The sequence below is a fragment of the Falco rusticolus genome, chromosome 3 (genome assembly GCF_015220075.1).
Source record: "Falco rusticolus isolate bFalRus1 chromosome 3, bFalRus1.pri, whole genome shotgun sequence".
Taxonomy (NCBI): domain Eukaryota; kingdom Metazoa; phylum Chordata; class Aves; order Falconiformes; family Falconidae; genus Falco; species Falco rusticolus.
The window spans coordinates 30,219,055-30,235,929 of NC_051189.1; the positions used below are offsets into that span (position 1 = coordinate 30,219,055).

Here is a 16,875-nt window from a genome sequence, read left to right on the forward strand (position 1 = left end):
GCCACATCAAAAGGTCAGTGCGTTAGCTTGCATTAAAATCATAATTTCATTGTCTGCAGCAGGGTTTTGTTATACGCTAGCTTCTGGGTTTTTTTTTTCTGTACTGCTGAAAATTTATGGGAGAAGTCACTGGCAGGGTGGAGAATGCTCATGGGACCTGGTGCACTCTCGACTACTGAGGCAAAACCCCAAATATGGTGGCACACGACCTGCAGCATCTCACATCAAAAGGTGTGGAAAAATGAGCAGCATAGTCATTACAGTCTTTGTGCTGAGACCTATTCATGGCAGACCCGATCCATTAGTTTTTAGCTGCTGCTCACTTAGTATTCTCCTTTCAGAATGTGCCATCGAATTTATTCCTGATGCACCAAAACAGCTTTACTGCTTGGAGGCTGGCTGCCACCAAGCCCTGATTAGACACCTTATGAGGGTTGGAGTTTTTTTTAGGGAAAAGATATTTTGTCTTCCCTGTCTTGCTAGCCCTCTTATGAAGTTCCAGTTCTTTTTTAAAAAAGTTGGCTGTGGTAGGGTTTCAACTTCAGCAAGTCAGTTAAAGGCCCAAGGTTAGTTAAGTTTACTCAAATTCAGGAGGCCACCTTCTCTTTGTAGTCAGTGGAGTGGGAGATGCGCTTCCAGACAGCAGGATACATCTTGCTGGTGAACTTTGGTGGGGATGAACTAACAGAGCTACCTGCATGTCTACTTTAGGCGTCCCAAATTATGACATGAGTTAGATTTCTGGAAATGAGCTGGTACAATATACACAGTTGACAAAGATTGTTTCGAAGTGGCAATGGATTCCAATAGATGATGGTGGTTTGTGGGCTTTTTTTGTGTCCCTTTTGAGCTATAACTAGGAGATTTTCTTCATGATAAGGACTGGAACGGACATTTAGCAAAGCTGAGGAGGCTGGGTGGTTGCAACATCCATCTCGCACATTTGTCGTGTGTGTTGCTTTACTTGAACTTTGCAGGAATTGTTGTCCTCACTCCATCAGGAGCTGTAAGCACCTGCCTTGAGAGATGGCCTTGCTGCCCAAAACTTGTGGCCTGTTAAACTGCTGTTAGTGACACTATTGTAACATCTCTGCCTTTGGTGGGCTGCGCTGCCTTTTCTCTTGCCTTTTAAAATGGCAAAGCTATGAGAAAGTAAGCACCAAAACCTGGTTATCATGCTTAATTACTGTAATATGTATTTGGAGGCGAAAACAATGCTTGCTTTTTAATAGCATTACACCTGGGAAAAGAAAAAGCAGAAAGAAAGAAGTGAAAAAAAGGGTGATGAGATTGGTTTTCTTGAAGGCAGCCGCTGCTTCTCTCTGTGCTGTTTCACCGCATGCACGGTCTGCGCTGCAAGAGGGGAAGCACCAGTTCTTCCCCATCGGCAAAATGGCCACAGGCACCCCACGCTGAGGTGAAGGGCCTGTGTCCGCGCACAGCTCCTGCCGTGGGTGTTTCAAGGCAAAGCATGCATTTGAAGCAGTGCCGAGTACATGGTGCCATGGGGTTTGGTTACTTTTGGAGTGGTGTGGATTATTTAGGGATATTTGTTAAGAAAACGCTACATAACCATTGAGCGATCTTGCTGGTGGTGGGTGGCATGCCTGGCACTGGGGTTAAGCTTCGACATTGTCTCCTGACAGGGAAGGGGACCGCGGGGTGAGTGCTGCCGCGGTGGGCACTGCTGCCCGGGGGCTTGGCGGGGCCCCGCGGGGGGTGGCGGCCGGGCTGGCAGGTCGTGTCGAAGGCGACCGGGCAGGGGACAGGGCCGTCTGCGGGCGACTATGGAGGCTGTGCTTGGGGGAGGCCTATATTTCTGCTGGGGTGAATTTATCTGCGGTTAAACGTGCTACAGAAATGGAGGGAGAGGGAAGGGACTTCAGGTATGGTTTCGGACGCGAAGGCTCAGCCCCTGGCGGCAGGGCCGGATGCCTCCATGGGGCGCAGGCGGCCGAAGGCCATCCTTGTGCGGCGGGACGTGCGACAGCCGCCGGGCGGCGGACTAACACCCCGCTACCCGCGACGCGGGGGCGTCAGGGGGCTGGTCCCGCGGCAGCGGGGTGTGGGTGCGTGAGGGGACTGGTGCCACAGGGAGAAGGGGGGCGCCGCCGAGGGGCGGCGGGCTGGCACCGCGGACGGGCCGGGGGCGCGCAGCCCCGCTGACAGGGGCCGCCCTGCGGCGGGCGGGAGGAGCCGCCCCGCCCTCAGGCCGCGGCGGGAGCCGGGCGGCGCGGGGCGCGCGCGGCGGCGCCGTGTTTACATTCCGCCGCCCGCTGCACGTTGCCGCGGAGCGCCGGGCTCCCATTGGCGGGGGCCGGGCGGAGGCCCCGCCCCCGGGGCGGGCGGGCTGCGCCCTGCCGGGCGCGCGGGGCTGCTGGCGGAGCCGCACCGGCGGGTCGCGGACGCGGGGCTGGATGCCGCGGATCGGGATGGAGGTGCCAGGGGTGCCCGGCCGGCGGGGGAGAGGGGACTGGGCTAGCGGGCGGCTCTCCCGGCGGGGCGGCAGCGGTGGCAGCCCTTCTTCCGGCACTTCCCGCCGCTCTCCCTGGACGCCTCCGTCAATGGATCGGGGCGGGGGGGCGGACACCGAGCGGGACGCAGGGTGTCCCCGCAGCGGCTGCGGGCAGGGGAACCGCTGGGTCCGGGGCGGCCCCGCGCGAAGGGGCGGCGCTGGGGCGAGCGGGGCGCGGGCGCTGGCGGAGGGAGGGCGGCGGGCGGGGGAGCTGTCTGCCGCCCTCGCACATGCGCAGCGCGGGCCCGGGCCGCGCTATATAGCGACTTGGCGCCGGCGCCAGCTGAGCAGCACGGCCCGGGCGGCAGCGGCAGAGGTGCGCGGGGGTGGCGGGTGGGGGTCCCGCTGGTGGGGGTCCCGCTGGTGGGAATGGCGATGGCCGTCGTGCCATCATGGTGGTGGTGATAGTGATGATGATGATTGGTGGTAGTGGTGGTACTAGTCGTAGTGCCGGCGACGGTGATGATGGTAGCGATGGCAGCAGTGCTGGCGGCACCGGCAGATCCGGTACCGGCGTGAGGGGCTCAGTCGCGAGGGCGGTGGGGTAACGCGGGGCAGCAGCCGGGCGCGGGAGCGGGGAGGCGGGCTGCCCGCCCGGGCACCGTTTTGGAGGGAGAGTGGCTGAGGAGAGCCGGGGTGGGGGGAGGATGTCCGCGCTCGGCCCCATCCGCCCCCGCCGTGCCCTCCGGCCCGGGGTAGGAAGGCTGCCGGGCGCCGCCGTGAAGGACGATGGCCCGGGCGGGCACCGCCGGCGGGAGGCAGCGCGGCGGGCCGTGGCGTCGGCGGGAGCCCGCCATCGCTTCCCCCATCACCCCCCCGGGGCCGCCCGGTGGCGAGGAGCCCCGTGGCGGGGGGCGGGCTGCGCGCTGCCGGGTTTTGGAGGGAGACGGGCGCGGTGGGGGGTGGGGAAGCCGGCCGAGCTTCTTGGCGGGCTGACCCCGATCGCCAGCCCGCGCCGCCCGTCCTCGCCCCACCCCGGCCCCGGCGGGTCCCGGCTCGTCCCGCCCTGACCCTCGGGACAGGGGCCCGGCGAGGAGGGTGCCTGGCGCGGGCACCCCCCGATCCCTGCCGCAGCCCGCGCTGGGGGGGGTGTCCCCCGCTGAGGGAGGGTGTCCCGGCTGCCGGGGGGTGGGGGCGCCGCTGTGTGCGAGGGTGCCGTTCCAGCGCCCCCCCTTCCCCTCAGCTTTTGGAGGGAGCCTCGCGCGCAGCAAGGCGGGAGCGCGGGGAGCGGGGGCCGCCGTCCTGCCCCGCTCCCGGCCCCCTCACGCGCCCCCTCAGCACCCCTCGATCGTGAGGGGGAGGCGGGCAGGCGGCGGCGCGGCCCCTTTTGGAGGGAGAGAGAGCGCGGGCGGCGGCGGTGCCCCCCACCCCAGCCTGACCCCCGCTCGCCCCGGGGCTGGCCGAGCCGCCCGCCCGCCGGCACGGCACGGCGCGGCGCAGGCCGCCGCCTCCCCGCTCTCTGTAAATTGGCGCGGAACCGGCGCGGCGGGAGCGCGGGCGGCGGCGGGCGGCCCGGCACGACCCATCCTGGCAGGTGTGGGGGGGGCCGGCGGCGAAATCGTCACGGAGGGAGCCGCTGCACCGGCGAAACGGGTGTCTGTGTGGGTGCCTGGTGGCTGCAGCTTGCGGGGTGTAGAAAGAATGAGGGGGGGTCACAACCCGAGGGACACCCCACCCCCCCATCTTCCGGTGTGGGAATTGCCCCTTTACAGCTTTCCCCCACCCCAGGCTAGGTGAGCCCAACTGGCCTGAGGCGAGCTGACTGCTGGCATAGCTGGGCATCCCTGTGTAGCCACTTCAGCAGTGTAACTCCCCGTGGGACCTGGAGCTGTGTGTGGTGATATACCTCAGATGCCCTCTGCTCAGGCATTCTTCACACCAGTAAAATACTCGTGCCCTTCTATTTCATTTGTCTAAACCACTCTTCTCTTTGTGGCACATCTTGTGGTGGACAGAACTTGGTCCTGACTTCTTGAGGATATGTTAACTAAGGTTATGTTACTCGTTTGATCCAGGTAGAGAACTTAGAACCCAAAGAAGATGTCAAGACGCAGGTAAGCTGTTAGCATTGTAATACACCAAGCTTGTTTGTATTCATCTAAAAACTGCTGCTCTCTTAATGTCCATGTCTTTTTGCTCTTTGCAGTAGCCGTTTGCAAGCCAAGCAGCAGCAGCCATTATCATGTCAAGAAGAGTCTCCACAAGAACTGCAGGCACCAGAACATCTCCAGACCAGAAAAAGGAGAACGGCAGAGGTGACCGATTGGAAAAGTTTAATTATATTGAAAGTTCTGCAGTGCATTTGGATGGGAGAATCTTTACTCCACTGAGTTAGAAAGTTGGGCAGGAGTAGGTGTGCTGGTCGTTGTCAGTGTATTGATGTGTGTCTCTCTTCTCGGCAGGAGGTAAAGAAAAGAGAAGATGGGAAAATTGCTAAAAAGCATCAATATGAGATTAAGGTAATTCAATGCTGAATACCAGTTCAAACTAGGTGAGGAGGTCCACCTGGTTGGTCCATTCACACTTGGCAGGTGTGAAGTGCATTCCACACTAGAAAGTATTGAATAGGGGAAATTTCCAATTTCAGATATTAAAAACTATGGGAGCCTGGCACCTCAGCATCTTTTTGTATGTTTTTGCTTTTTTACGGGTGGCTTTGTTACAGATAAAGGGTCCTTCAAGGTGGAAACCACGGCAGAGTAAGGTTAAGTGTAAAAATGAGTATAAAACCAGGTATTTCAGAATAATTCCATATGCAGAGCAGGTAAGGCCTAGAGGCAAGTCTAAACAAGATCATTGCACTTGTTTTAACTTAAGGTGTGGTTTCACGGCCATTTAGTTATGAAGACTTATAACCTCTTTACTTTCATTTAACTGTTCTGATTATTTAAATCGACTTAGGAATCTGTTTTAAATAACATGGGCTACTCCTAAACCAACTGAGGGGGGCTTTACAGTTTTTTTTTTAAGTGGGTTAGTAAAATAACGTAACTTTCTCTTGCAAACAGTCTTGTTTGTAGTTATTCTGTTTTTAAAGCAAATGAGACTAACGGCTATCGTGAAGCAAAACTCTTCTGTTGATTGTGAAGCTGTATTTGCAAACTGTGTAGGGAAAAGTGCTATATAAGTATATCAGCTGTACTTGAGGTGAAACTCCGTCTTACAGCTTACCTTTGCCTAAAGGAAGAAACCCTGCTCCCCTGTCTTTGTTCCCTTGATAGTTGGCCACGCACTCCATCACCTGTCTTGCTCCAATTTTGGTTTAATGTTTAAATGAAGCAGTATGAAGGTTCAGCGTGCTAATTTGGCACTAGTGAGTTGAATCAACACAGCAGAGGGTCTGACAAGTATCAAAGCTGACAAAGGAAGGAAGGGGTGCAACTTGGGCAGTGAGGATCACAGGAGAGAAGGAGTACACAGCTTTTCTCATAGCTGTGTGCTGTTAAGATCAAATCTGCTGGAACACATAACTTCAGTCTTAGGGTATTTTAGTCTGACTGTAAATAGGTTAGATATACTAAGGAAATCGTGTGCGGTTTACCTTGCAAAACAGCTATATAGGAAAAGTTTCTGTGTTCACGGATGGGTGTTGCCATTTGTTCTTAGTGAATGGGATCCCCTCCTAACCCCAGAAAGCATAATTCAAGTTCTGTGTCACCATTTTGAAGGCTGTCAGCCATTAGAGCATTGCATATGTTCCATGCATTTGATATCTCCTTACTTGTATAGGTTATGTACAGCCAAATAGGTATGAGTGAAACAAATTACACAGTTAATTAAAGCAATCTAGAATTCCTTCTCTGTAGCTTTAACTGCATGGATAACTTTGTTCTCTTCTCCTTTTGAGTCATTGCATCCCGTATTTGGCATTGGTAAGCTGAGAGATAGTTCACAGCTGCTGCTTGCTCAGTGGGTATCTAGTTCTGGAGCTGAGATGGGTGGCTCCTCTCTGGAGTGCTTAATTGGAAGATAACAAGTTGTTGAATTTCCACTGAAAGACAGTAGAACCTCCACCCTCTCCTTTCTTTTCCCTCAGAGTAGATAAGTAGATAGGACTGGCAACCTAATGTCTTGTGTTTTAGTAGCCATGAGTACCTTTGCCTGTGTACTGTAACTGAACAGCTCAAGCAATGGACAGGTTACTTGTGGGTTCATAAACCAAAGACAATTGTCTTCCTCAAAGCTGAGTTTTTCAAATTTGTCAAATCTGTTTATACATGTTCTGTCTTGACTACAAAAGGGTTTGTTGGCATTTAATCTCTCTGTCTTGTTTCAGTACTTGAATCAATGCTGAGGTCCAAAAAGACTAATATATGTTACATATATTGTTGTTACTGTAATCCGCTTCTTGCGTTTCTTGCTCCCATAGTAAAATCAGTATTTAAAAGACACCTTGTTTATGTTACAGAGTTGTTGGCCACCCACGATAACAGGAGGCATCTCACCTTGCATAATTATTGAAACTCCTCACAAAGAATCAGTAACCTCGGATTTCTCAAGATTCAAAAAATACAGGTTCAGAAACCTCTTCATAAATCCGTCACCTTTGCCAGAACTCAAGTAAGTTTACCAGAGGCAGCAATTTTTGTTTTATCAAATATGCTGAACTACTGTAGTAAAATCTGTTGTTGTATCGTGACTGTATAATAGTGGACAGTACTGAACCCATACCTCTACTTGCGTTCTCATCCCACAAACAATTCAGTGTCCAAAAAACCCAGAAATTCTGTGGGTGGTTTCCCCCCACCCTGATCTTATAAACACACTGGACAGTTAATTTTTGCCTTTCAGAGCTGTCCTTTTATAAATTAACACTGGAGACTTAAAATGGTTAGGAGGCATGTGATAGATAGTTAAACTAAACTTCCTTCAGTCTTGTTGGAACAGAGTGACCAAAGAATACTAAGGAAAGTTTTCTTTAAGAACGTAAAAATGTACAAAACCGCAAATAAATTTGGGGCAATATTGCTGTTCAGGTAGCTTGCTAATGCCACGCAGTTTACTTGGTGCAGTCACAGTTCTAGAAAGTTTCCCTTCTGCAGAGGGATAGATTAGCTGACCAGAATTTCTTAGCCATTCAGGTGTATTAAGATGAGTACGCTGGTTGCTGTTTGTATCATCCCAATGTTGAGTGAAAGAGCTTTTAAATTTACTGCAATGCATTAGGAAAAACTGCTGAGGTGAGTAAGAGAAGCAGGACATGAAGCATTACTTTAAAAGCACCTTTCCAGATATGTGATGTTTTTATCTGTTCTGGCCAAAACTTTATCAGAACTGAGAGATGCTGCATGGTGATGTTTTGCCTCAGTGCAAAGCAGTAGGTCTTTTACAGTCTCTTTCACTGAGTTTTGAACTAAACCACTTTTCTATTACTCCCAAGCCTGCTTTAAAGAACAGTAAGCTCTTCTCTATACCTAGCAAATAACATTTTTGTATGTGTTGGAAAACTTAGTGCCAAATAGTTTTTTACAAATAATAATTTAAAAAAAACAAGTATGGTGGATAAGAGAATTTTCATGCACTCCTTTAGCAAGTTGTTGGAAACTGCTGGATCCCAAAAATATGTTCAGGTACCGAATTCCATGCAGGGAGTTTAAATCTTGATGTTGACCTCTTGTCGATAGGCATTTGGTAAAACTGAGCTCTATCCTTTCTGACTAGCTGAATAAGAGGATCATTTACTCTTTCCTGCCTTCTTTCTGAACTGCTGTAGGAAGATCATAATAGGAGATGTCTCGATGCTTGCCCACTTAAATGGGGAGACTTGTGCATTAAACAAGCAAGTATCTCTCCAGCTTTGAAGTATGATGGCAGCGAAATGGAACTGATCTGGGTTTGACTTTGTAGGCAATACCAGTGATCAGGTCTGTTTAATACCTCAGTTTCTGCTTGAGAAAAGGTAAATATATAACTCCAAAAATTTCAGTAGGAATTCAACATTATATTAATTATGTGGTCTCCCTTTTAGCAACTGCAGGATAAGAAGTACATCTACAAAAAAACCCTCATCAATTCATAATAACAATAATTAAAAATTAAACCCAAGCTATATTAATGGTATAGGCATCTTCTTCCCAAGTAGCACTTGAGTGCTAATAAATTTTAAGTTAGCAATTGACAAGAACTCGGTGTTTTTCACTATTAACTGTTTCTGAGCCTTAAGGTAGGCTAGAAAAGGAAGGGATGGATGAGTAACGTCATCTGTAAATGTTTTTCTCAAAGTAAACTGAATAACTTTGTGTTTGTTTTGTGTTTCTTGGGGAGTTGGGGTGGTTGTTTTTTCTTTTTTATGGGGAGGGTTTGGTTTTTATCTTTCTCTCTGGACTGCTACCTAACTAGGCAAAATAGGAAATCTGGTTGTATGTGCAACTTTGGGATGCCCGTGTTCAGTTCTATTGCCTGTTCTATAAAACCGGACTTGCTGATCATCTTGGCAAGTTGCTGTTGTGATGATAGAAAACTGCAGGTATACTTTGAACATTTTATAATCGCCATAAGGATCTTGTAGTATGTGCAATTTTTCTTTTTGTTCCTAGATATCTGTAAACAATAAATAATGTTTTATACTCCTTTTGTGAATGTGTATATACTTAACAATGCTTTGTGTAACTTTATTCCATAGCTGGGGAAATTCCAAAGATGTCTGGTTGAACATCCTGAAGAAGGAGAACAGATACGCTCATTGCAAACATTTCACATCACTACATTCTAGTTTGCAACCTCACATGAGATCAATACTGTTAGACTGGCTCTTAGAGGTGTGTTCTTTTAGTTACTTTGCGATGCGTTATGCCTGTGAAGTAGGCACATAAAAGATCTGATAGCAAAATGTACGGTAATGATGAATGCCCAAACTAGTTTGCAACGGGAGGGTTACAAGTTACTGCTTTTGATCCCCATGCTGTGCTACATTCAGGTCTTCCTTGGCAGGAGATGCTGAACCTTCCACACAGGGCAGTACTCTAATTTTTGCTTTTGCCACACTAGTTCCTGGGAAGGAGAGAAGTCTAGTTTTGTGACACTGAAAACGCTGTAGACAGATTAGTTATGGGGCTCTAACTTTACATCTTAGACTGTATCTAAGCCACGAGACAACTGCATCTGTTATGAGGATTTGAGTTACCACCCTGGCCCTGTCTACATCAAAAGTGCTTAGATGTCAGCCCCGGCACTGTTTTCTGACTTCTTAGTGATTTATTAATTCTGTCCTATAAGAAGAAGAGAGCAGAAGAAATTAGTGTATTACAGGCTGACATCTGAAGGTTCTTGATGTAGGCAGGCTCTTATTTGAAGAGGATTACAAATAAATTGTATCCATATTCCAGTCCAATTGCTTGACTTAACACTACTCCAGTTGTCAAAATGGAAGCTCTCGGTCTTGGCAGCCTATGCAAAGGGATATTAGTGTTGTAAATAAACAGCTACGTTCTGGAGGCGTTTCCAAGAACTCTATATAGAGCATATTTAATTACCACTGCCAAAAGCAACGTTTGACTTGGACAATCCTTGCCCATCTGTAGAAGGGATCTTGCAGGCTTACCAATTCCGTATCAAGTACTCCAAGGAAGCAGATGTTACAGTGGCCCTCTTGCTGTCTTGGAACAGTGCTAATAGCAAGGAATTTCAAGGGAAAGGAAAGGTTTTGGTTTAGTTTGGTTTTTATGGATTTATTTTTTTTTAAATACAGTCTGAATATAAAAGCTATTCCAGCTGTGTACTTCACTGCTTCCTCTGATGCATAGTTTGCAGACCACTATTAAATTGCATTTTGTTGCTTTTTTTGAAAATCTTGAACTCAGGAAATCATCCAACTTTCAAACAGAGATGTCAAACAGCCTTGTTGTTGTCTAGCTCAGTAGTTCTATATGCCACAGTGGATTAAAATTCCAGCAATTTTGAAAGTTCTCCAGTAGCTTCTGACATTGTCTTCTGTAACACCATGGTTGAGATGCTATTTAACATGACCAAACGTTATTATATTTGGGCAATACACTTGTACAGAAATTGTGTCATTTATTTGTGGGTGCAGCTGGTCTGTACATTTTTAGTTCTGAATCTTGTTTGGAGCAGTAGTTACTAATATCAAAGTAGCACATCAACTGATAAATACTATCAGGTATAAAAGAATGAGCTGTAATGTTACTGCCAACTGTTGCATTTTTGATTGTCAGGAAGGGTTTTAATTTGCAAACGAGCTTGCAACCTTATCATAGGAAATAGTTAGGGGTAGTGATTTGTCTAGTAACCGCGTGAAATAATGGAGTGCTTTGTATCTATTTCTTAGATATTCTTTTCTCTTCATTGCATGTAGATTATAAGTGATTTATAAATATCCAACTGGTTTGTAGTTGCGGAGGGGATACAGAGTTGCAGATGAGCTGGCTTTGTGGTAGACCCACCCAAACTCAGTTGGAGATTAGAAGAGAAAGTAGGCCACTGCCTAAGATCTCCAGGCCTGGGCAGTCTCCTTTTTTTGTTGAACTGGCATTTGAACCACTTTGATACAATGCAGGTATTGAAAGTTCTCCCTGCCAGGGAAAGCCATAACCGTATGGAACAGATGGCTGTTCTTGCAGTTTTGTTCCTGCTTAGTGAGGCTGTTGGTGTGCCTGAGGGGCTGCAGGCAGTGTTCCTGGCTTGCTAGCAGAGCCCCCTCAAGCTGGAGCTTCCAGGTTTATTTGCTGCCCAGCCAAAGACTTTGAGTTTTTCAGTGGTTCTGCCCTTGGACAGACCTATTAGGAATACAGGGGGGATCTGCTCAGAGATTTCAATTTGAGGTTTGAGCCCAGAGTATTCTTAATCAAGCAAACTAGTGGGGTAATTTTGCTGGGTGTCCCTCCCCCTCCCATAAGACTTTCTTCTGTCAGTGGAAATTGTACTCATTTTTTAGGGAAACTGGATGCTATTTAGATTGGAAAAAGCATACTTTGGAAGTATGGTAGTGCATCATAGGCAATCCATGTTTAGGTGGGAGCATGGAAAATACTTTTTCCAGTCCCATATTGACCACTACATCCTAACACACTTAGGTATACAATAGTTTGTGTGTGCAAGAGATAAAATTGTTTATACTGTGTTTTAGTATTAAAGCTTGGATGCTCCAATGTGTGTACATAGACTTTTATAACAGATAACTGAATTGTTTGGGTTTTTTTGTTTTCCTGTTGTAGGTATGTGAGGTGTATGCACTCCACAGGGAAACCTTCTACCTAGCTCAAGACTTTTTTGATAGATTCATGTTGACACAAAAGAACATTAACAAGAGCATGCTTCAGCTTATAGGAATTACCTCATTATTCATTGCCTCCAAACTTGAGGTAAGAAGCTCTGTTACAGAGTTGAGGATATTAAGATTGGAATAACTAAAAAGACGGTGATAATGTATGTATTCTGTCTGAATATTTTGAACTTGGTAGTGTACATACAACACTGAAGGTCAGAAGGGGGAATTTTTTTTTCCTCTTCCTTCAGTTGCGCATATGTCAATCTCTTGGAATGTAGTCTTTGTCCTCCCTTTCCTCAGCAGCAGGGAAGGAGGCTGCACAAACTTAAAAGGTATGCAAATGTGCTAGGAGTAGTTTTGTTTTGTTTTGCCTTTTCCCAAATGTACAGCAGTTGGCAAACAATCTCAGGAATGGGTGGTGGGACTTGAACAAAACCAAGCCTAAGTCTCCAGTTGCCTGTACGTCAGGCTGATATCCCTAAAAACCTTTACAGTGGAGCCTTTTTCTTTTAAAGTGCAGTGGTGGTGATACATCTTGTTGGCAAATTCTCTTTTACTAACACACCTAGGTATATTTGGCCCTAACTGGCATGACTGGGCTGGCAAATTTCTTTGTTAACCATCTACTGCACCATGGATTTTGCCAGCTACAGTGTTTGTGGGATTTTTTTCTCATCTTTTTGTAGCATGTTGGCGGGATTTTTTCCCTTTTTTTTCCTTAATCTATGTGACTATATCAGCACTGGTATTGCACATAATCTATCAGCAAGCCATTTCTAATACAGCAGTGTGCTGTATGAGAATTAGGATGGAGTATATCTTTGCATCAGCTGGAATGGCTGAGTATAAAGTGGTATAAATGAAAGGATGTTCTGATTGCCTGGTCAGCATTTATTTCCCAGAAAGCTAAAATAGTTGCAGTAAATCTACTGTGTTTTACAACAGATAATATATAACCTAATCGGTTTTAGTATCTCCTCATTCTGTAAGTTTCAAGTCACTCCATATAATGAGAAAAACACTGTTCCAGCTTAAGAAAAGTTACTTTTCAGTCCATATTGAAATATTATTTGCCAGTATCTTCTCAAGCTTTCTTAGAATTCTAAGGCACTCTAATCTTCACTTCCCTCCCTCCCTTTAAAGGAGATCTACGCTCCTAAAATACAGGAATTTGCTTACGTCACTGATGGTGCTTGCAGTGAAGACGATATTGTAAGAATGGAACTTATTATGTTAAAGGTAACAACTTTGTTATGTTTGTAAGTGCTTCTTAAAAGACTGTCCAGCTGAGCCTTGTATTTTAATGTAACTTACTTGCTTAAAAGAGGAACATGTTTAGTTTGTCCCTGTTTCTGCAAAACAATGAAACCTTCACTGTATGTGTAGCGGACCCCCAGACCCCCTGGCTGGGGTGAAGTCCCCGTCTGTTAGAAAAGGACGGGATTACTTGTATGAAAGTAAAAGGCTTTCAGCAGTTGCAGCCAACCACAGGACAGGCTAGAAGGCTGTTGCTGTACTGTCCTGCACTTGCCAGGGTCCTTTGCTGTCCAGGAACAAGGGCCTGTAGGAGAGCCAGGCAAAGAACTGATGCTGCCTGGTGCCCCTCACGTTGGAAAGGCTTAATCTTTACCATCACAGAACTCCTTACACATTTATTCTTCCTTAATAGATGTGAACCGCAGGTTCAGGCAGCTAGCTTTGAAGGCTTGGGAAATAATCTTAATTTCCCAGCTTCTGAATGTGGAAGATACGTAAGATTCATCTGCACAGGCATAGGGACACATGTTTGTGCTGATTTTAATACACAGAACGATACTGTTCAAAAAGTAGTGAGAATACAATCTAAAATTAATATTTGTCCTTGAAATTGTACATAATATTTAGGGTCTTTTGAGGATCTGTGCAGTAAGCTGAGCAATCTTGAAAGAGGAGGTGTGGGAAAAGAGATCAGAGGACAAAACTATCCTTGTGTGGTAGTCTAAGTATTAACTGTTTGTTTAATATTTGCAGGCTTTAAAATGGGAACTCTGTCCAGTGACAGTTGTCTCTTGGCTGAACCTCTATCTTCAAGTGGATGCTTTGAAGGATGTTCCGAAAGTGCTGCTACCTCAGTATTCTCAGGAAAAATTCATTCAGATTGCACAGGTAGGTGGTAAACTGTATTGAAAAATGCTTTTTGGAGCCATTACAAGCACACTGAACCTTACACCCCAAAAGCCGTTAAAGCATGCTTTTCCTTGTTTCACCTCACCCATTACTCTGTTAAGGAGTGGGCAAGTTTGACTCTGCCGGAGTGCTTCATACTCAGTTTTGAGGACGAGCGCCCATGTGTTTCTTGTCTCCCTGCTCTCATGGATTTCAAGACTTTTCTGTGCACTGGAAAAATAACAGCTCTGAGAGGAGGGATAATTTAAGATGCTGTGGACAGTTAACTGTTTTTACCTGTGTTGTCTGTAACAGTGTTCCGGTGTAGTTGCCCAGGAGGCAGGCTGATGAGCATTTTGACTACTTGGAAACTGCTTTGGTTCAGTTTTTACAGGCATGTGTCGTGTTGAGCCTCAGAGAGGCTTACTGAAGTGTAGATTGGTCCAAGTCACTGAGCTGCAAGGTGGTATTTAAGAAAATACCTTTCTCGAGCTCTGCTAAGAGTTTGTGTAACACGTACAAGTGAAGTGTCTTGCATACTACTGGTAAAGTGCGGATTGCTTTGAGACCCACTTGAACCGTAGGTTGGTGCCAGCAATTAATTAGATGCGTGCGATTGATGCTAAAAAGCTCAGGCATGTCATAGAGCATAGGCTGTAGGACTGCTGTATGCATAGCAGTTTCTGAGACAGGATTATACTAAAGTACCATCCTGTTAAAATTTGTGCCTCTTATTTCCTCAGCTGTTAGACCTGTGTATTCTGGATGTGAATTCTTTGGACTTCCAGTACAGAACACTAGCTGCTGCAGCGCTCTGCCACTATACCTCAGCTGAAGTAGTTAAGAAAGCTTCAGGTAAGCAGCCTTTGCAAAAGCTTGGTTTTGTTAGGCTGGGAATGCTGGAAGCTGTCACATGCCTGAGGCTGCCAAGAGTGTAGCGTATCGGTTTACCAGGCTGCCAAAGAGCAAAAGCTACATGGACACTTGAGCAGTTTGCCCTGTTCTGTGGGGTCCTCCCAGTTTCGTTTCCCTTCTACCAATGTTTCAGATGTTTCAAAGACTCAACTCTTTCAGAAGCACAGTCTTTGCTAAGGAAATGAAGCGGGTTGACCCTTCTTACTTTTGGGCTAATACTGCTCTATGACTTCCAGTTGTTTTGGGGATCATTAGCTACATGTTAAGCTACTTTTTCTCCTAAAATGGAGTTACCAAGCAATCACCCTTGTCTGTCAGCCATATTCAGTTGTCATATTCATACCTTTGTGCTAATTCCCACCAGCCTGTTCCCTACAAAGTGGGGGGGGGGGGGAGAAAAACCTAAGCTCACTTAAGCTCATCTCGTGTGTTGCCTGAGGTTCCATAAAGGGCTGTGACAATAGTGTCTGTTTTTATAGCTATAAATATCTTCATTTATATATGACCCCAAAATCTTGTGTTCAAGGTGAAAAAAGTCACTGCTTTGCTCAAGAGGCCTATGCTCACTTCAAAGTGGTGTGGCCGAAGACAGTAACAAGCACAAGGAAACACTGGAAGTTTCTGGGAGGGTGTTTCTCAGTTTTTATCTGCAGTATTACTTATTGTTGGTTTTAAATTTACAACCATCTTGTAACACTGCACAACTCCTTTGTGACTTCTAAATACATTACCGCGTTCTTCCTCCAGGCTTAGACTGGGAGAGCATTTCAGAGTGCGTGGAATGGATGGTTCCCTTTGTGAGTGTGGCAAAAAAAGTCCCTGCGAAGCTGAAGAACTTTAAGAAGGTTGCAGCAGAAGATCGACATAATATCCAAACACACACAAGTTATTTGGACATGCTGGTATGTGGTTTGTGGACTTGCAGTTCAGGCAGTTGAGAGTGCGTTACACACCCCTTCTCCTGAGGCAGCTAAGGGTGGCTGAACACCTACCTGCTCACACCTGGCCTGGCTCACCTCAGCCAGCGGGGCCAGCGGTGCCTCACCTCTTGTCTCTGGCTCCTGCTTGATGATGCTATAAACTAAATGTGTTTTGCCAGAACACTCACAGACTGCAAGCAAAGGCTTGGATTAGAAGTACTGGTGGAGTGTGTTTACAAGATAATAATCTTTACTTTGTTGTGTAACATCACCTTGGGTTTTTATTCGGTATCCGAAATCTGGAGTACATGAATTGTACCAGCACTGTGAGGAAAGCGCTGCTGAGTGAACACTAGTGAAACAAAAAAGTAGAACTTGTCAAAGGTATTAACTGTTGTTGTCTTCCTCCCCTGACACACAGGAAGAAGTTAACAGTGGAGTAGCATCTACTGCCCCGGGTCAGTTATCACCTGTGTCAACAGGAGGAATAATAACCCCTCCCAAAAGTACGGAGAAGAAATGAAATATGGACAACAAACATCATGAACAGTTTTGGAAACAGGACTTGGTGCTTCAGAACAAGACCCCACTAAAGGTGACTCATGCTCTTTATGGCTATTCAAGACTTGAGCAGAGATGGAAATTGAGACCAGTGTCCACCTACAGGCTTGGTAAAGAGTTAGAGCGAGCATCTGTCACAGGAGCCCAGACTACTTTAGTCCATTCTCAGACACGACTTAGTTCAACTCTGACCATTCCTAACTTAACAGATTTCAAGAACTGGTTATAAATGGCTGAGTGGCAAAGTTTGTCCACTCAATCTACATGTCAAACTTGCTTTAACTTTGGCTAGTCATACAGAACTTAATGACAGCTTGTACATATTACCTCTTCTTGACTTGGTGTTGTGTTTTTTTCTCTTTTCTTGGTAAGGTCAGAGCTTAATGCCTGTCAGTTAGTAGTTGCCCATGAGCTCAGGTGCAGTATTAGAGGTAAGCAGTTTACTTTTCTGAAACCACTCCGCCCTTGCAGTGCCATGTAGCCAGCCCTGCATCAAATCCTAGCTCCACAGGAGACTGACAAATTTAAGGTGGCCCCTTAGGGCTGGCATGAACTTGAGTTCTGGTGTATCACTGACCTCAGGTAGGAGTAGAAGC

General features: G+C 46.8%; 1 protein-coding gene across 4 annotated transcripts; it reads left to right on the plus strand.

Moving 5' to 3' along the window:
* Window positions 1-2,367: 2,367 nt before the first annotated feature.
* Window positions 2,368-16,611, plus strand: CCNE2 (cyclin E2). Of its 4 annotated transcripts, none has more exons than XM_037379173.1 (12): window positions 2,368-2,438; window positions 4,531-4,569; window positions 4,662-4,770; window positions 4,915-4,974; window positions 6,924-7,075; window positions 9,138-9,273; window positions 11,686-11,832; window positions 12,882-12,977; window positions 13,749-13,883; window positions 14,627-14,738; window positions 15,546-15,700; window positions 16,140-16,611. In XM_037379173.1, the coding sequence occupies exons 2-12, from the start codon at window positions 4,556-4,558 to the stop codon at window positions 16,239-16,241; spliced, it is 1,218 nt and encodes a 405-aa protein (XP_037235070.1). In that variant the 5' UTR covers window positions 2,368-2,438; window positions 4,531-4,555; the 3' UTR covers window positions 16,242-16,611. The 4 variants fall into 4 exon arrangements, with proteins under 4 accessions (XP_037235070.1, XP_037235069.1, XP_037235072.1 ...); XM_037379172.1 differs by lacking the exon at window positions 2,368-2,438 and adding an exon at window positions 2,774-2,831; XM_037379175.1 differs by lacking the exon at window positions 2,368-2,438 and adding an exon at window positions 2,774-2,831 and having other exon boundaries at window positions 4,918-4,974.
* The last annotated feature ends 264 nt before the right edge of the window (window positions 16,612-16,875 follow it).